Source organism: Thunnus albacares, chromosome 16 (assembly GCF_914725855.1).
Source record: "Thunnus albacares chromosome 16, fThuAlb1.1, whole genome shotgun sequence".
In the NCBI taxonomy this organism is placed as follows: Eukaryota; Metazoa; Chordata; class Actinopteri; order Scombriformes; family Scombridae; genus Thunnus; species Thunnus albacares.
In genome coordinates this window covers 23,959,425-23,984,511 of record NC_058121.1, presented here as the reverse complement: position 1 = coordinate 23,984,511, position 25,087 = coordinate 23,959,425, and the positions used below count along the sequence as shown (strand labels likewise).

General features: G+C 38.8%; 1 protein-coding gene across 3 annotated transcripts in view; it reads right to left on the bottom strand.

Moving 5' to 3' along the window:
- The window catches only part of vta1 (vesicle (multivesicular body) trafficking 1), a 76,931-nt gene that overhangs the window by 9,679 nt on the left and 42,165 nt on the right, over positions 1 to 25,087 (bottom strand). Inside the window, exons 5-7 of one of the 3 annotated variants that reach the window (XM_044377101.1) lie at positions 22,620 to 22,734; positions 10,722 to 10,970; positions 8,023 to 8,097 (exon numbers count right to left, since the gene is read on the bottom strand). In XM_044377101.1, the coding sequence (XP_044233036.1) occupies positions 8,023 to 8,097; positions 10,722 to 10,970; positions 22,620 to 22,734 (439 nt within the window). Of the gene's footprint in view, positions 1 to 8,022; positions 8,101 to 10,721; positions 10,971 to 22,619; positions 22,735 to 25,087 lie in introns of all 3 variants that reach the window. The other 2 variants (XM_044377100.1, XM_044377102.1) reach the window with 2 other exon arrangements.

The following is a 25,087-nucleotide window of genomic DNA, read 5'->3' as shown; positions in this document are numbered from 1 at the left end:
GCAAAAGTTCCTCACTTTAAGTGTTTTACAGAATAAATGGTAATCAAAGTTATATTTATCTCCCTTTTCTTTTGCTGATCCAAAAAAAAGATCCATGATTCAAAACCGTGATACGATCCGAACTGCGAGTTTTGTGATCCGACGCACCACTGACATCTACCCTGCTGGAAACTTACAACACGAATGAGTCACGGCGGCAGACAGCAAATAAAAAACACACCCAGAAGAACCGAGAGGACCCCGGTGCTGACCCGGTACAGTGACCCGGCTGCAGGGAGAGTCTGCTGTTCTGTCGGTCTGCTGCTGGAGCTAACGGAGTTAACTAACGGACAGCAGACTGTCAGCTGTTACCAACCGGGTCTAATGGGCTCGCTGACAGGCCGCTGGCTCACCACGCTGCAGTGCAGAACAGTAATACAGAGGGAAATTCTCTTCTTCCCTTCTGCTGCAGCATGCATGCATTTTTTCTATTCTGTTTCTACACACAGTTGCATTGAGGCTGAAAACCTGCGTAGGCGTACTTTTTCCAACACAGACAATTCATCTGGAAGCCATAAGGGAATCGATAAAAAATCGTAACATAAAGAGAATCGATAATGGCGTTGGTATCAATAAAATCTTATCAATTCCCTATTTAAGCGTGAAATCACTGGTGTATTTTGGGAACTTTTCTTCCACGCAGCAGAGGATATAAATCTGAAGATCCTCCTCTAACAGTTAACGTCTAGCATGTGAAATAATAACACCGAATTGTTCATCTACTTTCACGTTAACATGGTGATACCCTGTAAAAGGTCCTCTAAAAAGGTCCCTGGACCCCACTTTGAGAAACTGCCTGCCTGACTGAAGGAAGAGGGCAGCAGATAATGTCTCTTTTGGCTTAGTAACACTCATAAAACATGGTCATCTGCTCTTAAAAATGTCTCAGAGAAGAGGAGGAAAAATGATTGAGTAATGTTGCACCATAAGACTTTAATCCCTGTGCTGATTTCTCTTCTCCTGCAAAGAGCTGGGAAAGACTCGCAAATATGCTGACTGTATACTCCCAAGGATGGGAAGAGTTTGAGAAGAAGAGGAGGAGGAGGAGGAGGAGAGGGGAGTGGGGAGGGGGGGGGATAGCGGAAAAATTAAAGAAAAAAAAAAGAGAGATGAGAGACGGCTAAAAACCACAGTGCTCGACAAAGGGAGAGATTTAGAGTCGGTTAGTAAAAAAGGTGGTAATAATAAAAAATGATTTGAACATTTTACCAAAACCAAACATCATTTAAAAAAAAGAATACAGGATTTATTGAGAGAACTCAATCGGCTCAATTAACAGAATGATAGATAGATTACAGTGACTATTTTAATACAATATCAAATTGAAATACTCAAGTAAAATACCTGGAAATTGTACTTAATTACAGTATTTGAGTAAACGTACTTTCCACCACTGCTTTTTTCTGATTGGTCATTTAAAAAAAAAGAAAAAAATCCAGTTGTAAAAACAATCCAGGTACAAGTACACAACAGTATTATTTAAAAAGCAGTCTGGCGGACCAGTGATCCAACTTAATCACCAAGGATCTAACTTCAAAAATGGTTGTTTTAAAGGGTAAAAGATTGATGGTAGAATTAAATACTTTCTTTCTTTTCAGTTGCTCCGCATTACGTCACACGTGGACGAGAAAAAAAGTAAACAAAAGAGGCTGAGAGAGGGACTGCTGACTGAACGATTTATAAAAAGTTTCGTCCCTTCTTCTCATGAATACAAAACACAGAGGAGAAAAAAAAACACAGAAAAGTTCACAGAAAATGATTCACCTCTTCTTTTCAGCTGAGAGCAACATTATTCTTCATTTATCCGCTTAAATGTGTCCCTCCGACGGGGCTTTCTTCATTTTCATTGTAACGGCGATCGGACGACGGTGTAATTATCTGAATCACACGGTTTATCGGACATGACTGAACTCACCCTGAGAAGAGAAAAACAGTCCCCTTTACCCTTCAATGACTTTGCAGTTAAGTCTGAATCGATTCTTGGAAAGAGTTTGAATTATTCGTTTGATGCATTGTGTTTATTCTGTTAAGAGTTCTGCTGAGTGTGCAAACTAATTCTCATAGTAAAATAAATGTTTCTTACTGTATCTGCAATATTCAGTTAAGGAGCAACAATATAATTTTACCATCATTTCTGCATGAAAGGCTGAATGAGCAAACACGCTTAGTCTTTATTAAAAACTCTCTAATCTACTTTATGCAGATAAATACATTCATGATAAATGGACTACATTTACAGAGTGAACACACAGCTCGTCTGGAGCGGTTTGGATTCAATATTTTGCTCAAGGACGCTTCGACATGCGTCCAGGAGGAGCTGGAGGTCAAACCGCTACAATTAACAGATGAGCTGAGCTGCTGTTTAACACCTGACTTGTATTTTAATTGAGTTACAGAGGAACTACACACTCAAATTCTTTTAGCTCCCTCCATCCCACCATATTTTTAAAAAATGAACCAGAGGACCGCACAGGACGACTGTAGGAGGCGTGGCCTTGTCAGCAAAGGCATGTATAGGTTCACAGTTTTTTTTAAAGGTTTATCTTGAAGCTAATATGAAGCTTCAGTGTCCAAATGAGTCAAGTCAAGTAGATATCTTTCAACGTTACAGTCTTTTTAGTGCTAAAGTCCCTCTTTTTGTTACTATACTTCAGGGAAACACAAAGAGGGAATTTGATGTTAAAAAGACTGTAAATGTGTCAGATATCCACTTGATATGACTAACTCAGACTGCTGAAGCCTCATATAAGCTTCACATCAACTATTAAATGACTGTGTGGACACACTGTGGATTTTGGCCTCCATCACTTACATTAAAAGCACATTTGAAGGGGATCTTTTAATAGCCAGTATGAACAGGAGGAATGATTACAGGAAGGAGAAAATAAGCAAATTTTGAGCAGAAAGAGCATTTTTTCCCCACAAAATATGTGTATTGCATTGTATTCTGACCACACCACAGCACTGAGACTGCTCTTGTTAAAGTCTTCAATGACATACACTTAAACACCAACAGTGGCAGAATTACAGTTTTAGTATTACTAGATCTCAATGCCGCATTTGACACAATCGACCACAACACATTACTAGACAGACTGGAAAACTGGTTGGGACTTTCTGGCACAGCGGTAAACTGGCTTGAATCCTACTTAAAGGACAGGGACTACTTTGTGTCTATAGGTAATTACACATCTGAGTGGATAAATAATGACATGCGGAGTTCCCCAAGGCTCCATTCTGGGGCCTCTTCTGTTCAACATCTACATGCTCCCACTAGCTCAGATTATGGGAAACAATACAATATGCTACAACAGTTACGCGGATGACACACACATTTTCATAACTATATCACCAGGGGACTATGGTCCAATACAAGCACTGAGTAAGTGCATTGAACAAATCAATCATTGGATGTGCCAGAATTTTCTTCAGTTAAACAAATACAAAACTGAAGTAATTGTTTATGGAGCCATGGAAGAACGTTTAAGAGTCAGCCCTCAGCGTCAATCAATAATGTTAAAAACCACAAACCAAGCCAGAAATCTTGGTGTAGTCATGGACTCAGACCTGAATTTCAACAGCCACATTAAGACAATTACAAAGTCAGCCTACTATCACCTGAAGAATATATCAAGAATTAACAGACTTATGTCTCAGCAGGATTTGGAAAAACTTGTCCATGCATTTATCTTCAATAGACTTGACTACTGTAACGCTGTCTTCACAGGTCTCCCTAAAAAATCGATCCGATAGCTGCAGCTGATTCAGAACGCTGCTGCTCGAGTCCTCACTAAGACCAAGAAAGTGGATCATATAACTCCAGTTCTCAGATCTTTACACTGACTGCCTGTCTGTCAAAGAATTGACTTTAAGATATTGCTGTTGGTTTATAAAGCACTAAATGGTTTAGGGACAAAATACATTTCTGATCTGCTGCTACATTATGAACCATCCAGACCTCTCAGGTCATCTGGATCAGGTCTGCTTTCTGTCCCCAGACTAAAAACTAAACATGGAGAAGCAGCTTTCAGTTTTTATGCTCCACATATCTGGAACAAACTCCCAGAAAACTGTAGATCTGCTGCGACTCTCAGCTCTTTTAAATCACAGCTGAAGACTTTTCCAAATCTGACACTTTTTAATTGTTTTTATATGTCTTTTTACTTGTGTTGCTTTTATATTCTGTTTTGATGCCTTTTATGCTCTATGTAAAGCACTTTGAATTGCCTTGTTGTTGAAATGTGCTATACAAATAAACTTGCTTTGCCTATTGTTGGAAAAATCACATGTATTAATATCATATGCTGATATACAATAAGCAGCACTTTATTAGGAACACCTGTGCAATCTAATGCAATCCAATACAACAGCTCTGCCATAAATTCTACTTTTAAGAAGCTTAAAACATTTTTAGTTTTTGTTGACATTGTCAGAAAGGTGATAATTCCACTTTATGTTTATTGTTGAGGTCGTAGTGGGGGTGGTGGTGTACTGGAGTAATATTTTGCCTCCATCATGTATGTTAATGGGGTGGATAAAATATTAGGAACACTTTTAGCAAAATAGATACTTAATCAGTTCTGTAACTGGGTTTTGACATGTGTGCATGTGTGGTGTGATGAAAGGAAAAATCATTACTATATATTCTTGCATCCAATATTATATTATATTTGGCCGTAACTGAAACTAAAACTAATATAAACAAGCCTGAGTGAGTAACTTGGCTTCTCCTGGTGTTCTTTGCATGTAAATATACTGTGGTGGTTGTCAAAGGGAGGGTGGGGGGGGGGACACTTAGCAAAGAGTGAATTATGGGAAAAAGGACCATCGGCTCTGCACAAGTCCTGGCTTTCTTTCTCTCGTTCTCACTCTCTCTGCGGCGAACCACCAGCGGCTAATGATAGTCTAGACAGCGGCGGAGTGGCGGTGGTGTGGCTGTAATGATAGGTTAGATAGCAGACAGGCGGCTGGTGCGGGGGACCAAATCACCGCCATCTCCTCCTCTGTCACTTTTTCAGCACCGGTTATTTTATCCTCTGGTGTTCAGAAGAAGGGAGAGAGGAAAGAGCTATTTTCATCAAGACTCCCGCTGTGCTGTGCAGCTTGGTAATGGAAGCCATGTTACCATCATTTCAGTCTTTTCCTCAGACTCACTACTGTCGATCAGCTGCCTTCATCTCTTCTGTGAAGAACACAATCACTAAATCTGGCTCTACAGCAAACCTGACGTATCTTATACCAAATTAAATATTCACTTATTGAACAGTTCAACATTTTGGAAGATATATTTTTTTCTTTCCTAGCATGAGATGTTAAGAAGGATATAAACCTTGTGTGTGTACTAAGTACAACTAAAGCTCACAAATTAACACATTGTATGTTTAATCTCAGAGACGTAAAAACTAGGTGACATCCCGGAACTATTTCTTAAGGAACAACAGCGTATTAATCCGCCGACGTACTTCTATGCAGCACCTCCAGCCACAGAACGGGTAGCAGAGGTTTTAGTATCTGTGTTTCTAGTCATTTTTTCTAGCAAAAATACCAAACATTGATTGTTTTACGGATTTTAAATTGTGAATATTTGTTGCTGTATCTGCGTGATACCTACTGGACTCACAGGATGTTTTAGAGGAGCAGAAAGAGGCAGAGTTGTGTGTCTTTTCTTTAAAATAACTGATCAGTCATTTATGCATACGGACCTGATACACTGATATCAGTCAGTGTGAAACATATCCTAGCGGTGATTTTCGCTGTAATTGTATTTACGCTTTTAGCAATTTGTGTTTTGTGCAATTTGTGTGCATGTAACAATATTATATTGTATATATTATACGATAAATTATTATCACACACATTTTGATTTAATATTAGGATTTATAGCTGTGTTATCGAGAGCGATATGATATGACCCACCGCTTGTTTTTGTACATATACGCACAAACACACAACATGAAGACTGAAAAAGAAATTTTTGCATTTAGTGATTCATGTTAATGATACAACTGAACACAGATGATGAGCAACACATAGAAGGACAGAGATGATGTGAAGATAATGTATTTAGTAATTTAACTAATACAAACATGCTTGATAGCTTAGTGTGTAAAGCAGGGTGAAACAGAAACAGAAATAAAAAGAAAACTTAAGAGTAAAAGAAATAAAAATAAAATAGGTTCATGTTTAATGAAGCACAAACGGAAAAATCCCAATCTAAATGCAGACAGAGTTCGGGTTCGGTTCAGTTTTTACTTCTGAGGACAGTTCTTAGTAAACTAGTTTCAAACTAGTGATTTACTAAATCTGGTTGCACCATTAAAACTTAAGAATATCATTTCTAATTTACACGTAAATAATATGTAAATCAGTCTCTAGGAAACGTCTTTGTCGTTATCCAATCAGATGCAATCAACTATGTAACCAGGAGGTGACTGTTACATCACTTCCCAAAACAACAGTTTTATGGTCCAAAAGATAAAATAAAGTGAACTGCGAATCCTTTGTGAACGTAGGTGTGACTTTGTTTTATTTCTATCTACATACCTAGAGAAATACGCGTGTTTTATGCTAAGCTAACCGACGTTATTTGGTCATTTAGTGTAACGTTTTTGGTTTAGTAATTTGAGGTATACCGTGTTTTTTATGTGAAATGTAAAGTGTCAGGTCAGATATGTCGACCATATTCCATATTACTTCTTTTATTCTTCAATCTAAACAGCTCAGATATTAGCGCGCTAATGTTAGCTTTGTCAGTTGATTCATTCAGCAGTTAGTTGCTGTAAATATTCAGTAACAAATCATCTCTACGTTTGTGGAGCAACCTGTTTTAATTTATGAACAGCTGCTGCAACCAGCTCCTGAGATTTGTATGAAATGTATTTTGGCCCTAAACTACTGAGACATTTTTAAATATGCAGTAGTGTTTTTAAATCAAGTCTTTAACAGACTGGAAACCACTGCAGAACTGAACAGGTGCAGCATGTTAATCTTTTCTACAGCTTCTGTGTTCTGAGTTGTCTTTTCATTTTTTTTGTAGGGATTAAAAACAAAGGGAAGACAAAGAGGAGGAAAGTGAAGGAGAATCCAGTATTTATGTGTACACTAGAGGGTGAGAGGTGAGTGTTGTTAGGCCTGTCACAATAATTACCGTCTTATCGTATGATAACATTATTATCAACATTATCATGTCCATATATCGTCTTATCGTACGACACATGGACATGACCTGGATCCTTTTGGTCACCTCGATACTGCCTATTGTGTTTATACATAAACATTTTAGCCAATATGATGCCAGAATAAACAGCATAAGTTATTGTGTGTCGTCTCTTAGAGGCAAATAATCTGTCTTCCTGTTTCAGCAGGTTGTTTCCAGAAGATTTTGATAAATCGAGTTTTTGCTCCTGCTGTTAGTATTAAAAAAAGGGGAAAGTGGTGCGTTGAGGCCCTTTCTTCCTCGGCCTCCACAGGCAGATCTCCCACTCTATGCATTATCAGTCAATCAATTTTAATTTATATAGCACCAAATCACAACAAAACTCATCTCACGGCACTTCTCACATAGAGCAGGTCTAGACCGTACTCTTTAATTTACAGAGACCCAACAATTCCCCCCATGAGCAGCACTTGGCCACAGCGGTAAGGAAAAACTCCCCTTTAATGGGTAGAAACCTCAAGCAGAACCCGGCTCTTGGTGGGCGGCCATCTGCTTTGACCGGTTGGGTTGAGAGAGAGATTAGCGGTTAACAGGCTATTTATGTCACTCTGGCTAAGTAAGTAGTCGCCGCCATTCCTCACTGCGCACGTCCCAAACGGGGAATGTGCAAGCGAGCAGCACCGCTCATATGGCATTAACCGTAAAATGGTCTTAAAATGACAATAATATCATTTATCACAATTATTTCTGGGACAATATATCGTCCAACAAGAGTAGTTATCATGACAGTTTCTATTTAGTCTGTATTGGTGTGTGTGTGTTCTTACCCTGCTGCTGGGCGTTGAGCAGTGTGGGGTCAACAGTGGGCACTGATCGGGGCAAAGGCACTGGTTTAACTGCTTCTGCTGGTCAACAAAAACACTTCAAATTATGATAAATACTCTAAATAATAAATTCTAAAAACTCATGTAGTGAGTCTAAATACTGTATGCCCATTAGCTCGGCCACAGGAACTCTACACAAAATAGTGCACAAAAAAAATAAAAGTAAAATTTCAAAATAGGTGACAAACTTTTTTACAGTGTAAATTTGATTCAGCATCAGTCTGGCATTCACATTATTACTTATCTACTTACTTAAATGACTTTTAATTGCATGTTTTCATCCAGACTTTTTGACATTCTCACACATGATTTACTACTTGAATCGAATTCCAATAAATACCTTTATTTCTTATAATAAAACTCCAAATAACCACATTTTTAAATTGAGTGAATGAAGAGCAGAAATTACAACATTAAAAGTGGGATCAACCACACTGTCTCTGTTTCAGTGTCTTTCCCACACGCTGAAGCCAACAGATATCATGTAGCTCTCGTGTGATTAATAACAGTCCGTTTACTATCAGCAGCGTTCACAGGGAGTGAACTCGCACCTCGTCCGTCAGCGGCGCTTTCAGTGATTGGACGAGCACCAAGGTCAACCTCTGTCGCTCATTTCGTCGAATCACTTCTTCCTCGCGGCCGTGACTAAATGCCAGCCAGAATGTGTTTGTGTTTCTCTCTCTGCCAACTCTTTGTGCAGCTCAGCTTGTGTAATCTATAATCAAGTGTAAATGTCTTCTTTTCTAAGCGTACCAGCACTCTTTGAGTGATTGTTGGGTCCGTTGCTCGAGATGGGAAACAAAAACAAAACGTCCTCTCACCCATGTGCCTTCAGAAACTGTTACATAACCCTTTGTCTTGTACGCACTGATTTGCCACAGGGGTAAAATTAGGTCTTCTTGTGTGAATGTGTACAGACACTCACTCAATATCCCAATAACTGCAACTCTTGCAGAACTTAAACTCCTCATGGAGGTAGAATCTGGCCACATACTGTAAGATAAGATCCTAAACTGCTCACTTTTTCCTAAACATTATACGCTTCATATGAGTACAACAGCCCAAACACACACACACACACACAGCACTTGAGTATGTGAGGGAGTTTCTCCAGGAGGTGTGTTACCGAATGCAGTGCCAGATTATTGTAAGGCTGTCAACCACTCAGTGTTATCAAGGGAAATTAGTGAGAAAGACGGATTACAATTCCCGATGATAAGACTGCTGAGTAAAAGATGTTCCAACGCCTCAGTTTAGACAATCAATCATCAGAGAATAATGTGATGCTGTACACACCTTTCCAGTAATACTCATACCATTATGGCGCATCACCAGGTTCGATAGTAGTATAATTTTTTCCAATAGTTTTCACAGATCCTTCCTTTTTCCAGTAAGTCCAGTAAATGCTTCAGAGCTGGATGTGTAGCTGCTTGGCTTCTTTCGCTGAGGAACTGCTGAAGTTGATCCAATTAGGCCAATAGGTAACATCTGAACTACAGAGTCTCCACTCAGCTGGTTTATCTCATTTAAATGAGAGGAACTGCTGTTTTCAATCAATCAGCATCCATTTCTGTGATGACTTTGAGTTAATTCAGGCTGCAAAAGTTCACAAAAAGCTGCAAAAGCTCAAAAGATAATTTGAATCAAGTTTTAAATGAATTATGTCTATTTGGAAACCACATGGAAAGCCTGATAATTATTGAAGAGGAACGTTTGGAAGAAAGACGTGACAACTGAAGAAAATTCTGGCTTTTACTCTTTTGAATGTTACTAAAAGTGGGTCCAAGACTCATTTCAGCTTTTCCTTTTTAAAAGAATTTCTTATTAGGTGTTAAGTTAAGTGTTTTGACATCATTGGGACGCTGCAAGAATATCAATGAATAAAAACTGAATCCATGAGTTCAAGATGTAACCCCAAACAAGACTAAGAGTACAACCATGTCAGAAACTGTCAGTCAGTTCTTACTGTGGGTGCAGCGATATTTCTGCAGCATTCGTTGCAACTTGTAGACGTTATGAGTCATTAACTTTCACACCTCTACCATCCATCCCATATGATGTAAATGTGGCATTTCAGTTGAGTGCAAATGTCAGCATGCAACATTTTAACATGCAGATGTTTAGCAGTAATGTTATTTGCTATGCTAACCATCTTATTTTAGTGTGTTAGCATGCTAGCATTTCCTAAATTGCATTAAACAGCCATAGATGATGGTACTGTCTTCGGTTTTGCAGGTGTTTGGCCATAAATAAAAGTATTGGACAAACTGGATTAAGATGTGTACCATGTAGTGCCAATCCATCCATTATTTTCAATTGATATATTTTACTCTGAATCAATGTCAACCTGCTAGTGGTGCAAGAAGAAAAGTCTGTAGAAATTTTGTCAGTCCATGTTGAAATTTCGTTTAATATGTGAAACATTTGGACGTGGCAGTGCAGCTCTAGATGCAAAATCAGGATATGACCAGTCATTAGAGTATCTGTACCAAATTTCAGGGCAGTTCATCCAAATTTGTCAAGACGTTTCAGTCTGGATCAACCTAGAAACATCCTTTCAGCATGGCTAATAATATGGAAAAACTCGTGGGTGTTGATTATCTGACAGTGTTGTGGAGATGAATCATCTCTGTGCATCATACCTGAGGGAGGTGGCAGCTCAGCCGGAGTGTTGGCTGGTGCGTGGGCCCCTGGTGGGATGTGGATGTTGTTGTAGTTGGTGGTGGGAGGACCAGTTGGCCCGGTTTCAGGACTCGGGGTAAAGCCAATCCCTGGGGCTGGACCTGGACCCAAACTCGGGTCGTGGTCCTCGAACTGGGAAGGAGGACCTCCCCTGAAGGAACCTCCGTGGGAGAGACCCTGGCCTGAGAAACCTTCAGCTCCGTATTCATCTACCAGAGACACAGTGAGAGAAGAAGAAAAGACAAAAAGCTTGATGAGACTGTTGGACTTCATGTTACTGACTGACAGTATAAATGGTTTTTTTAGTTTCAAACAGCCAAATTTAAGACACTTCAAAACATTAAACACTTCATTAAATGCCTCTGAGTAATGCTCAGAGGGACTATTTCTTTGGTAGAAAGTAGTTCCACCAAAAACTGTTGACAGCGTGTCCTGGAACATCTTTTCTAGAAATCCACATTTCTGTAACTTGGATCCAGACTGCTGAATCATCGGCCACATCTTAAAGTTTTATAGAGAATCAAACAGGTCTTATGTTGTGCTCGTTGACTGCTGTTTCCCCGTTTGGAGAGACAACCGAGCCGATCAGAACTGAAAATGGCCACAAAAATGGTGATGAGTGTGGAGACCAACCAGTTATACACATTGTTGTAAGGCCACATTCAACATTAGCAGGGTCGTCCAGCTAAAAGGTTTAACTAGACTCAATTTTTGCCACAACGCAACATAAGAGCACATTCCTTTTAGAGGTGAAATGATTCGTTGATTGACAGAAACTGAATAATCGTTTTAGTAATTTTTGAGCAAAAATACCAAAGATTTGCTTGTTGTAGCTTCTCAAATGTGAGAAACATGATAGTAAACTGAATATCTCTGGATTTTGGACTCGCTCAAAGAAGTTATAACTTATAACAAAAAATACAAAATGATTCATCCAGGAAATAACAAGCATTGTGTGCTTGTGTTGTACACAGTTATACTTCTGCTGCACACACCTGTTTCCTGCAAGATAATCAATACGGTGTTATTCCCGTGTTGTACAACTTCCAGTTCTAGCATTTACTTCCTCCTCTTTCAACAATCACCTCTTAGAATTGGGGTCACCGCGTATAATGAACTTCATACAACCTTTTCTGTTTCTTCTTTGCCAACAAACTATTAACAGACATTAATTTTCTTACACAATCAAGGTGCAAGACATCTTACTTGGAAACAGAACAATGTGATTACAACATATCAAGGTCAAATAGACAGAGTCAAGAGTACATTGTGTTCTTTGAATGGAAAAACTGATCAGTTGAATAAACTTCTACATTGGTTTATAATCATCAAAACATTAATATCATAATACAGTGTTTCCTCCCATAGTACACTTCTAATTATCATAATATCCACCATAAGTGTTTCGTGTCTTGCCAATACCTGAAGCAACACACGCCCACCAACGCAGCCCCCTACATTGTTTTAATACAAAAAAACAACTACTCTTAAATCAACACCTGAAATCTATCGTTTAAAAAGAAATATAATCTGGATGGTAAACCCTTCACGAAAAGTGGAATAAACTAACCAACATGAACATAATATCAAAACTAAATGAATGAAGTGAAGCAAAATGGCAATTAAGTCTGATCAGTCTGAGTTTTTACATTACAAGCATTTTTTAAAATCCTTTTAGAAGCAGAAACAAACTTCACTTTCTTGAACCAGAGTGATTACACAATTACATTACAAAAACAGACATTTTACAACTTGGACATATAAAATTGAAACTTTCTGCATGGCTTAATACCATGAGGGTTAAGTGCATGGATGTATACAGAGAACTGGATACAGGAAGAGCGCCAGGCTTTGAAGCCAATTTGACATAGCGGCCAAACCGTGTAATTACAACGTCATGTGATGCACAGTGGCCCAAAAAGACCTTTTCCCATAGACTTACATTGTGAAAGAGACGTCTGTAAATCAGCGGATAAATTTTTCTGAGCGTCACAACCCCCGCAAAATGACTCGTCTCACTATCAGAATTAAATCCGTTCGGTCTGATCACATTTCAAAAACTTTGAAGAGCTGCATGATTGAACTGTTTTATCCCCATTCAAGTTAGCCGGAGGCCTAAACTGGAAGTAGCCGACTCGGCCGGCAAAAGTCACTAGTACGCATGCTCTATGGGCCGCACAATGAGGAAGATCGAGTTACTTTCATACCGGGAAGTCGATTTTTCATTGCTTCATGAGCCACTGAGCAACTTTCATAGGAATGAATGGGGCCCTGCCTCCGACGCTGTATCCTTTATACATCTTTATTTTGACATCTTTATACATCCATGGTTAAGTGGGGTAAGATTTTTTTTTTGTTATGAGGGTAATCATTAACAGTCAATGTTAGATAAACGGTCAATGTAAAGATGATCAAACACAGTTAATATGTTCTGAAACTGACAAATGATACCAATAAATTAAACTTGTCATGACATTATGTCCGATATGTTGTGATATAACCAAGTTTTGTTGGTCAAATGTACACTGAACTACAAGTGACAGTGATGAAATACATCATAAGAAAATAATATTACAATCTATGCAAATCACATCTCTCAGAGAAACCACACAATTATAGCATCGCCCTGAAGCATCCATCGCCAATTTTGATGTTTTCATCCAAATTCCTTCACCTTAGCCTACACAAAAGGTGTCTGTGCTCACAAAGAGACCAGATACTAAGCTGTAGAAATGAAATTCTGCTGCTACAGAAGCCTTCGGCAGATTGGTGGTTAATGGAGGAGCTTCGAGCCCTTGGCCCCGCTCGATTTCAATTATCTCACGCTAAAAATTGTTTCTTCATCAAAAGCACATCAGGTGACAGGGCATTTAAAATGGGTTTAGGTGGGATGATGAGAATTCAGGAGAGTGAGATTAAACTGTAGTGCCAGAAAAGTGTGTAAATCACATTCATGGATGCTAAATCCGAAATTGGTTTTGGGTGATGTTGATGACTTTCTCATTGCATCTTAACTGTGTCTAATAGGACTGTAGAGAACTGAATCAGCCCTGCATGACTTTATATGCTTTTGTTGTTACGCTACAGCGTTTCTTTTGAACCTTTTTTTGTGTTCTGGACCTAAAAGTGAAGGCTATATACTTCGTCAAGGTATAAAAGTTAAAAAGTCTTTACACAGCCATCAATGAGCAAAAATAAAGTGACTATTTGAATTGGTGAGAGAGAGAGAGAGAGAGAGAGAGAGAGAAAAGCAGGCTAAAGAGTTGCAGATGCAAACAGCATTTTAAAAATCTGGTCCAAAGCAGCAGGAGGTTGACAACAATGTGTACTGTTTTTTTGTTTTTTTTTGAAAAGGAAATGAATTTTCACAAATGCAAATTTTGTGCAGCAGATTATTTTTACATGTTTGGCAGTAAAATGGTGTTTTGTGAAGCAAGCTGAGATCTACTAAAGCACAAACCTTTACATCTCTGTCTCTACATACCTATAACCCAATTTTAGATTAAGTTTTAAATTTAAGGTGAGAATCAAGTTTAAAGCATACGGCTGGTGATTTTCTATATTCTTCTCATGTTTGGATCCAAACCAACGATGAACTGAACTACTAACAAGTACTGTGTATGTATCCAAAGCCTGATATATCTTATTCTTGTGTGCTGTAGACCTCCGTTATTGTCCAAAAAAAACATCAAAAACACATCTGTGAGCCACACCGCTGTACTGGGTGACATGTTCTTTCATCATGAAGAGTTTAGTCACATTAGTGTGTTGAGAAACGGCTCCAAGGACAAACAACAGCGATCACGTTTTCAGTCTCAGCTAGCTTTCTGTGCTACATACTGGAAAGTCTTGACTTTGTACTCAACTCCTTTGAGAAATTCACAATGCCTGAGTCAGTCTGATATGACAAGCGTGAAAAATGATTGTTTACTGGAAAGAGAGCCACGTCCTGGTGCATGCACAGTGGCAACTTCCTGTCACGGAAATTCTAAGTCCACAGACTTAAAAAATGAGCGCCGTTATGAGTCTTTGGAACCATTTCTAAACAAACTAACATGACCAAAACTCTTTATAATGAAGGAACATGTAACCCAGTGCAACGGTGTGGCTCACTGACATGTTTTTAATAGTTTTTGGACAACAACAGAGGTCTACGGCACAGAGGAATGAGATATATCAGGCTTTGGATACACGAACAATACTTTGGATCCAAACATGGGATTTGTTGACAATAAGAAAAACATAGAAAAATCACCAGACATATGGTTTAAGATGACAAATTAGCTGGTACAATCAATGAAAGATTTCTGATTCAGACTTCCACATGTCCTAATAAAGATGAAAGGTAAAAAAACCTGTTAAAGAGATAGTAGAGATAGTAATGCTAAGACACAGAGAAACGGCTCAAAACAAAGATTTGCTTCACAGAAAACACAAAACAAAAAGATCAAAATCAACAGATGCTTGCAAAGAGAAAAAAAAAAAAAAAAGCAAAAGAACGAAAGAAACAGCCTGCTGTGTTTTCATCTTCCCAACATGAGCCTCACACTGGAGACTTTGCCTCTCTCAGCAAACCACACCTAACACAAAGAAAACATTTCTGGACAGCCAGAAGATATTTTGACAGATTAAAAACGTTAGGCTGGATTTGCAGACACAGGCTGTATTTGACACCATGTTAAACCCAAACCTCTGTCATTACTGCATTATAGGCAGGAAGGCGAGACGCGCATTAAGAGGCGATCTGACACTTCACAAACGTTTTGCTGGAACATTTTCTTTCATTAAGTTGTTAAACTGTGTTGATCCAGAGAAAGTTAAGTGAGCGTTCACACTTTTTTTTTTTTTTTTTTTCAGGGTTCATTTCTTCATACTCACATATGGACGCACAATATTACTACATTCCTTTACTGTTAAAATGTTTTCAGTAAGCAATATGAGCACATCTGCACACTAGAAATGTGTGCATTTGGAAATTTATGTTTCTATAATTAATTTTTTATTAAACAAGCAGGCCTAGCTTGTTATTTAAAGTGTTGAGTGTCAGGAAAGATGCATTATTGTCGTTTTGCATTATGAGTATGTGGTCATGCATCTGTTTGTATGAGACAAGAGTGGGAACAAACAATAACACCATTTGAGTATTAAATATTTTGTGTGAGAGTTCATTCCTCTGGAGTCAGACTAAAGAGTTGAATGCTGTGAGTTTAAGAAACTGCAGAAACAATAAAATAATAATCACAGATCATTTATCAATGGTGTTGAATCGCTGGAACGAGTACATGGTGAGCTTTGAGGGTTGGGTTGGTTTTTTTTCCCCAATAGATTTTACAGTAAAACTAAAGCAAATGTGAAAATGATTACCGAAACTGCCCTCAAAGATCAACTTCCTGCTTCAGCTTTAACTTACTGTACTTACTGTTGTTGTACAGTTTTCTTGTGCATTGAAGGGTTATTATTGACATGTGTGACAGGTGTGCTCACGTTCAGTTTGACCTCCAGATGAAGTGGTTTAGATCTTCTGGATAAACTGTAGCTTTGTTTCCAACCTGTGTGATCGTCCGACTGCTCTGACTGATGGGTGTAATGTTATTATTATTGATGGAAATGATGGAAAACACTGTGTGAAATGGGTCTACTTTTAATCTTGTTTTAATTTCAATGTTCAGAGTGGATTTGGTAGTTTTAAATGTATGTTTTAAATTCATTTACTGCAAAAACCAACTTTCATTTCAGTTTCAGTTCTAATTTGAGTCATTTTGGTAGTGTATTATTTCCTTTTAGTTATACAGATTAAAGTGATTAACTAATATTTTGTATAAACTACAAATTCTTTTAAAGTATGAGTATTTTAAAAGTATTTTTAATGCAGCCTCAACTGATTTTAAGTGGGAAAATTGTAATTCCTTAGTCCAAATACATTTTTATTTTCACTTGGGACAAAATATATAATACCTTAGGATGCATTTTTACTTTTTGCATGTAAAATAGTGTCTCAATTTGTAAAGTCGTATAAAATCGTAGTTAAGGTGGAAAAAATGTTTTTTATTCTTATTTTCACCACTTCTTTAGAGATAATAATCTTGTTGTGAATAGCAGAGGATCTTGAAAGGCAAATTTTCCCACACTGCTATTAAGATAAAGGGAAGCATGTGCCACGAATGAATGAAATATAGCCTAAAGGTTTGGGAGAGAATGGACGGATAATCTCTATCTGCTCTCTGCCAACGCGAGCTGGAACAGTAACAGAGCTGGAAATGGATGGAAGTAAGCGCTCATTAAAAGATAATTAATATCAGACTTATTAAAGATGGCTGGTTAACAGATGACGCGTCCATATGTGTGTGCATCGTTACGATAAATGTGCTATCATCACTTACCTGTTCAAGTATGACTACGAAACATCCCTTTTTGCAATTTTCAGTCACACTAATGACAGAATATGTGTTAAGTGCAAACACACACCAACAGAATAATAACAACCTGCCATCTGAACATCCCAACCACCTCGTTTATAGCAGGTTAGAGCGCAGATTTGTACCAAAAAAAAAGCACAAAACCAGAAATGGAAACTAACAGCAGCCAACTCATGAAAGCTGTAGATTCTGGTATGTTGGTGTAGTAACCACTGTAGAGGTAAAAACCATCATTTAGAGGTTTTATACCACTCTTAAAATCTCATTTAGTTGATATAACACCCAAAGTAGCTGGTGAAAAAAAGTCAACTTCCTGTCTTCTTTGTTTACAGCAGCAGCAGGAAGGATGATTCACAGTACGACTGTTGAACTGCTGGACATTGAGCAGCTTCTCGGGAACAGTTAGTGGCCGCGCGTCTTGCCAAAGGGCACTTTAAACAATGACTTCTGAGCTCTGGTTAGTTCTGTTCTTTCAGTCTGTCAGTCAGGACCTAATCAGCTGCTATTTGGAGGGTCGAAAAAAATGATGTTAGTTGGAAAACGTTGCCAATGTAGAAAGAATATCTTGGAATTTATGTAACTAACTTTTACTGCACATTTCTTTACGCACTACACACTTTAGAAGTCTTATGTTTTTATGTCCTACATTTGATTTATTTGTATTATTACCTGGTCCTGTGAGGAACAGCATGTATTTTTATGGATATGGTGGAATGAATGACACCAAATCCATGACACCAACAAAAACATCCTTACTAATCGTCCGCTTCTTCCTGAACTAACATTCATTCACCAAATAAGTTGCCAAATGAAAAAGGTCTCCGTATGTCATTTAAACTCCAAATTCATTCAGATCAGTGTTTCTGCGGAGAAATTCAGACTGTCTGTTCATTACTTGTACATCAGGTCTGGATCATTCGTGTATTTAGTTCATACCTAAAGAGAGAAAAAAGTCTGAGAAGTAAGTTTGTTGAAAGCCATAAATGATCTTAAACCACCTGTACAGACTGTTCTGTTCATACTCTCATATTTAAGTTCAAAATTAATCCAGATTAAAGCATTATGTTTTTACGTCAAATTAGTGGTTTTGGCCCTGAGCAGTTCATTCGACTGGTCTTCATACCTCAAAGAAAATTGTAAGTATGACATAATTGGCGAATGCCACAAAGTCTATTAAATCTCTTGTATTTGCTAATAAAGGTTCTGTTCTTGAATGAGGCCCATTTAGTTTGGTTTGTCAGTCGGCCAGTTAGGTTTTTACTCACTGGTCAGCCAGAATTTAATCAACAAGCTTCACAGTAACTCAATTAAATGATGTTTATGAAGCAATCTTTAGCTAAAAGGCTTGATTGCATTCAAACTCATTTGTCTCTCTTGCGTTTTCGTGCTCTCAATACATCTGACTGCAACGTTTGCAAGATTTAAGATGCCTTTTAATACGTTTTCCTGACTTCTGGGTCACAAAACACATCCTTTACATTTTTACAACTCACCAGTGGAAGCTGTTTTCTCTCTCTGCCCCCCCCCTCCCTCCCTCCCTCCCTCCCCAACACCACCGCTCTCCACCCTCCACCCTTCCCTCCCTACATCCATTCCTTTCCTCTTGCTAAACACGTCCCCCTCCCAGTCCATGGAAAGTCAAGCCAGAGCTTCTGTGAGACAATGGTCTTTCTGTAACTACCACTGGTATATTTGTGTGGTGGTGAGTGTGAAACTGTGTGTGTCATACTGCTCTCCAGAGGTTAATTAACCTACTTCAACTGGTATCACTGCAGTGTCCAGTGCCTGCTGCGAAAGAGCAGCAACCAGCTGACGGAGGCCGGTCCAACAGAACAGTGTGCTGCTGACAAAAAGTTAAAAAAATGTGATGATGTACTTATGGAAAGTAGAAACAGAGAGTGGCAGGTTGACCTAATTATTCAATAAGAATGTGTTTTTACACTTTGTTCAATCAGCATGTGGGTTTTTGGAGTAATAACGAACGGTTCACTGATCTAAAACGTCTGCTTGTCAAATAAAATCTGAACAAACAAGGAAGTCTGGTTACGCCACTGATTTTAGTTAGTGAATCAGTCAGTCAGTCAGGGAGTTGGTCAGTAAGTTAGTCAGACAGTCAGTGAATCAGTTCGTCAGTAAGTGAGCTAGTCAGTTTATGAATTAGTTAGTGAGTTAGTGAGTTCGTCAGTTAGTAAATATAACATTTTTTAACATGTGCCAGTTGAGAGATTGACCTTGAAGTGTCCTGGAGACTTTTTGCAGCAGGGAAAATTCACCGTTGGTCCATAAAAATGACCTGGACCTACCTGAATACTGTTGTGTCTACGGGATTAACAACAACAACAAACAGTGTGAAGTAATCATGTCAGAGAGGAATGCTCTCTGATGGATGTACAGATGTGCTCTCTCTCTATCACACATGACAAATCAAAAGAGAAAACATCTGGGATTTTAATTTAAGACAGAAAAAACAAACACACACACTCTCTCTGAGCCTTTGGTGTTTAACTGACAAGGGGTTGAAACGCTGATAAAATCCTGCTGCAGACAAACACACACGTGCTGGGTGGATGACATCAGCTGAGCGCTGGCGGTGCTATCATGATTTCATCACTGACACAGAGACCCCAATGCACACTGGGAGAGGGGAGCGTGTGCGAGCGAACACATGGTGTGAGAGTATGTGAGAGACATGAGAGGGAAAGAATAAAAGGACGGAGTTAAGGGGGAGAGAAAATGTGTTTAATGAACATGCATGTGCAGCTGAGGGCTCCTCGAGGTGATGTCATAGGTTAGCAGGCAACGTTTGGGTCAAACAAACACACATGTATGTAGCGGAGTGAGTGGGCGTGGTCCAGCAGATGTCCTTTATTTCAGCGAGGAATTTATCAACATCAGTTCACTGACATGAAAAATACGTGTAGAGTTTCCTCTACGGGGAACAGAAACATACTGTAGGTGTTCATGTCAGAGTACATTCTTGTTTGGTCGTGTGTCTTCCCGATCGGCCCTTGACGCAATTTCTAGCGCTCACGGTGCAATCTGAAAGAGTCCAGATGCTGTGCAGTCCCATGAGGCCCAGCAGCATTTCTACTTGTAGCTGAAGACGCTCGAGTGATGGAATTACGACAATAATCCCTTGATTTACTGGTGTGCCGATGACTGACGAACTGTAATGCTCCAGCAGGTTCGCTTTATCTTTCAGAGTCATGATACTAAGGTGCAGTCTCTTTTGCACAATCCACATTCCACTCATGTCTAAAGTTGAAATTCTCTGACTCCTCATTAGAGATTAGAAGTGATGTAATGAAGGAAATCGATCAAGGATAACGTCTTCTCCTGTGGGATTCGGCGTAATTCTAAATCAGGGAGTATTCCTAATATTTTTTTAAAGTTATCAAAACAGATGTCAACGAACACTCGAATCTGAAGACAAACTCTAAAAAGCATAAGAAGAGACAACTTTCTCCAGCTTCCAACTAAAAAAATGGCATTCAAACACTGGACAGCATCCAAGAAGTCTGTTTTTTCTTCAGAATTTTTTTGTATTTGTACTAGGGCTGGGAATTGTTTAGAGTTGCAACAACTGGTAGATCAACAGAAAATTAATTGGCAACTATTTTGATAATAATCATTTTAGCCATTTTCCAGGAAAAATACCAAATACTTGTGTTAAAGCCTCTCAGATGTGACAATGTTAAACTTTTTTGTGTCATACATGATAATAAACTGAATCTTTGTATTTTGGACTGTTGGTCAGACAAAACATGACGTGACCTTAAAATTACAATGGGCATTTTTGACATTTCATAATCAAATTGCTTAATCAAGAAAATACCTAAATGATACTTGTCTCAATACTGTCTGATGTTAGGTGAAAAAGCCAGAGTTCTTGCAAATCATCAACTCTTAATGACAAGTTCATAAGACCTAAATGTTTTTGATATCCGAAGAAAAAATGAAGCAACCCAACCTCATCACCCACACAAACCTGTAACAATCTAAACCACATTGGCAGAAATGTTTACGACAAAATACCCAAGTCTCTCATGCTATATTGACAATGAGTTCCAGAGCAAGACTTCTTCATATTTTAATAACCTGAATCTCTAAGTAACATTACGTATCTGACCAAACAGTCAATAGCCACTTTTACACTTTACAGTTTTTCGATACTCGATGCTACAAACGCATTTCGGTCGATACTCAGACAACTATTGGTGTTTGAAAACCAGCCTCACTCTGCACAGGAAGTTAGAACTTGAAAAAGCAAGCATGGGAATGTAATTAAAATATATAATACGCAAAAATTACGTAGGAATGCTAACTCGTTCCATATACGGAGCAGGAATATGATTATGATGATTATCTGGTTTTGTATGGTTAAACCATAAAAACACCTAAAAATTTTTTTACATTGATAATATAAAGCCCTTGGCAGTGGGCTATGAATCATAGTATAACTGTGAAAAGATGAAAAGGTCAGACTTGCCTGTGTAGCTATCAGAGACAGCAGGTGTAAGTTTAGGGTTATGGCTAGGATTATGGTTAGGGTTAGGGCAAGGGTAGTGATTTCAATGGACTTCAGGTTTTAACTCATCAAACTGAATTACCACCTGCCAAAAGATAAATGCTGGTATGCTTTAAGGATGGTCGGTAAATTGGGCTACTGAAGCAGCCACTGGAGCAGAAAACCATCTTTTGGAGGTCCTAATCTATTGCAAATCTCCCGTCGGCTCCTAAAATGCTGAATTTTAGGAGGACACGGCCCCTGTGTCGGCCCTATTTTTTTCCCACCACATGCTTCCCAGAGCGCGTTGAACTTTTAAAAGGCTGCAATGGCCGTTCTGTTGTCTAATTAATTCAGTCAATCTCCTTGGGATCAAGTGGTGTTTTCCCATGCTTTCTTCCTCTGAAAGGTTATGTTTTATGGCGTTAGCCTGGCATCCGAGGCCAGAGCTTTTCAATGTAACAAAGGTCAGGGACTCAGAGTTGATTCGTGCTGGATATGAGGGGAATGGAGAAGAATAAAATAAATATCAGCCCAATCTCACACGCATTAATACACATGGAGGTCTTAGACACACATAAAAAGGCCGATTTCTAAGTCAGATTTGAATATTTTCACTCTTTCTCTCTCTCACACATAAGCACAAACTTACTTTGGACGTCAGAGCAAATTACATGACTAATCTACTCTCCACACACTCCTAATCTCCCAGCGTCTCCGGTTTGTACTGCAGGGCTTTCCTGCAACAGCCTCAGAACTGATAAGGCATACAATACAAAGCTGAGAATCACACACACACACACACACACATAGAGACAGACAAAACCATGTCAACAAAGGAAGTTAACCTCATGTTCTCTAAAGAGCAGGCTCAGGAGAGAAAGCGGTGGGTTTAACATCGATGTGCGTGCGTGTGCCATATCAGTGCGTCCCACCTGCTCTCTCATCCTCGTCCATGCCGATGGGCCCGGCCTGTGGCGTCTCCCCGTTTTTCAGACAGTTGTGAATGTAGGTGGCCTTCCAGCGGGCATACTTCCTGTGCTGGATGTTCTGGTAGAGGTGTGGAGGTACAGTGGAAGGTGAAATAAAGAACAGGGAAGGGGAAAGAGACATAAAGGTTACTATTAATCGAACTGGACGGCGGTTTGTAGAGAGATGGGGTGATAAACAAAAGTATGTAAAAAGGTCAGTGGGTGGGAAATGGGTACATAGTGGACTTGACAAAGGCCACAAGCCAAAACATGGTCTAACAATGAAGTTGTTTTAACCTACAAGTGCTGCTTGAGTTTTGACCTCGTCAGACTATTTCCCTTCTCCTTGGAAGTAGGTGAACTTGTTTCGGAAATCCATACTCTACATATGGACAGGGGGCAGGTGTTGTAGTGGATAAGGTTAAGGGGTATTTGATGAAGAGTAGTTGTTGTAAGTTGTAAGGGTGACACAGAGTAGGCATCAATAAAGAGGAGGCAAAAAATAGGTGTTAGTTGATGGTTATTACCCAGTTGATGGGGACATTAAAAATAGGATATATAGGAGTGTTGGATTGGGTGTTAGAAGGGGGGTAACTGAAAAAGAGGTTAGGGGACGTCAACATAGAGCATGATATCAGAAGGTAGGTTTAAGAAGAAAACAATTTGGGACGGGTTAAATAGAAGAATCCTTTTTAGGGTTAGGTTTTGAAAAACCTATTATTTGTTGAGTACATGAAGAGTGAATATCATTATGGATTTATAGCCGATTATTTTTTCCAACCAACAGTCCAGAAGCAAAAAAAAAAGCAGTTTACTGTCGTACATGACAAAGAAAAGCAGCAAATCTACCAATTTGAGAAGCAGGAACCAGTGAGTTTTTGCATGGAGTAAGACTAAAACACACAATCGATTATGAAAGTAGTTACCAATTAATTTTCTATCCATTGACTAATCGATTAATCAACTAATCGTTGCAGCTCCGAGTTGTTTGTTGAGGTTATAAGAATTGGAAGCAAATGTTATGGATTGATTGATTGAAATTGAAACAACATGACATGTATAAATAAATAATATATGCAGAGCCTCAACCAGGAGGCATCAGTATTTGTCAAAAGGATAAAACACAATAAAGCCCAAGAGCTTATTTCCATTGCGGTCCTTTGGATGTAGGTGTGTAGAGGGGGGGCAGCAGAGGGAAGGCAGCAGTACAATACGTATTCAGTACAAAGTATCCTACCAATTCAATAATTAATACATGAGTCAGTACTACAACATGCAGCATAAAACTATAGGTATGCACAAACGGTTTAACCTATACCTACATTAGTCAAAATTAATCAGGCTTAAAAACCGTAGGGACAGGAAAAAGCTAAAGATTTGAGAAAAAATCCAAAAACTGAATACAGATTTGTGTATCAGAATCTTGTTTTTTCTCACGATTCCTCAGATTTATCTGGTGACCCTTCTTAGGGGGCCGACCCCTAGGTTGGAAACCTTGGAAGAACTTTTTCTTAAGTAGGATTTTTCATGCAGGACTTTTACTTGTAATGGAGTACTTTTACACTGCTGTATTGGTACTTAAGTAAAGGATCTGAGTACTTCTTCCACCACTGGTGACAGGGTAAGGGAAGAAGTGGTAGGGGTAGAGGTAGTAGGGGGTTAATTGGGGTAATGGTGGTAAAGGGTAACTCTGAGTGGGTTGAAGAGGCAGGATGTTTTAAAGCTGAAAAGAGCTGAAAAGGCAAAGCGAGGTGGGGGAACCAGATGTATGCTGACATGAGGCTGATAAGAATGAATAGAGAAATTCCTGGTTGTGCCAGATAAGTGCCATGTTTTCAGCAGCAACATAGAACAATGACACACTGGAGTGCTGAGGTGTGTTCTGAGGCAAGGCTATGTTTGTATGGGCTCAGTCTCATTGTAAAAACAAGTGGCTAGTGGCTCGTCATCTCTAATCAGTGAATGACTTGGCTGTGATATTACTCCGTGCCTTGGAAGGACAAGAGGTTTAATGTCACAATAACAAAATTTCACAAGAAAAGTGACTCGCTGTAAAGCTATTTAATGAAAAAAAAAAAAGAGGACATGATTTCTGCCAGGAAAGGGAGGACAGGGAGAGCCTCATAATGTAATAGGTTATAGAAAAAACCCACAGTCCAGTTTCTCAAATGTGAATCTTTCCTAGTTTTCATACTATTCTGTGATAAAACTGATTATCTTTAAGATTTGTACTGTTGGTCAGACAAAACAACACACTTTGGAAAGTGACCATGGACTCTAGAAACTTGTGATGGAGACATTTTTCTCAATTTACCAACATTTCACAGACCACAAGAATAATCGAATAATTGAGAAAATAAATGGTAGATTATATAATAATATAATATTGATATATTTTTTCTAAACTGTAAAGAGTGGAGAGTAAATATAGA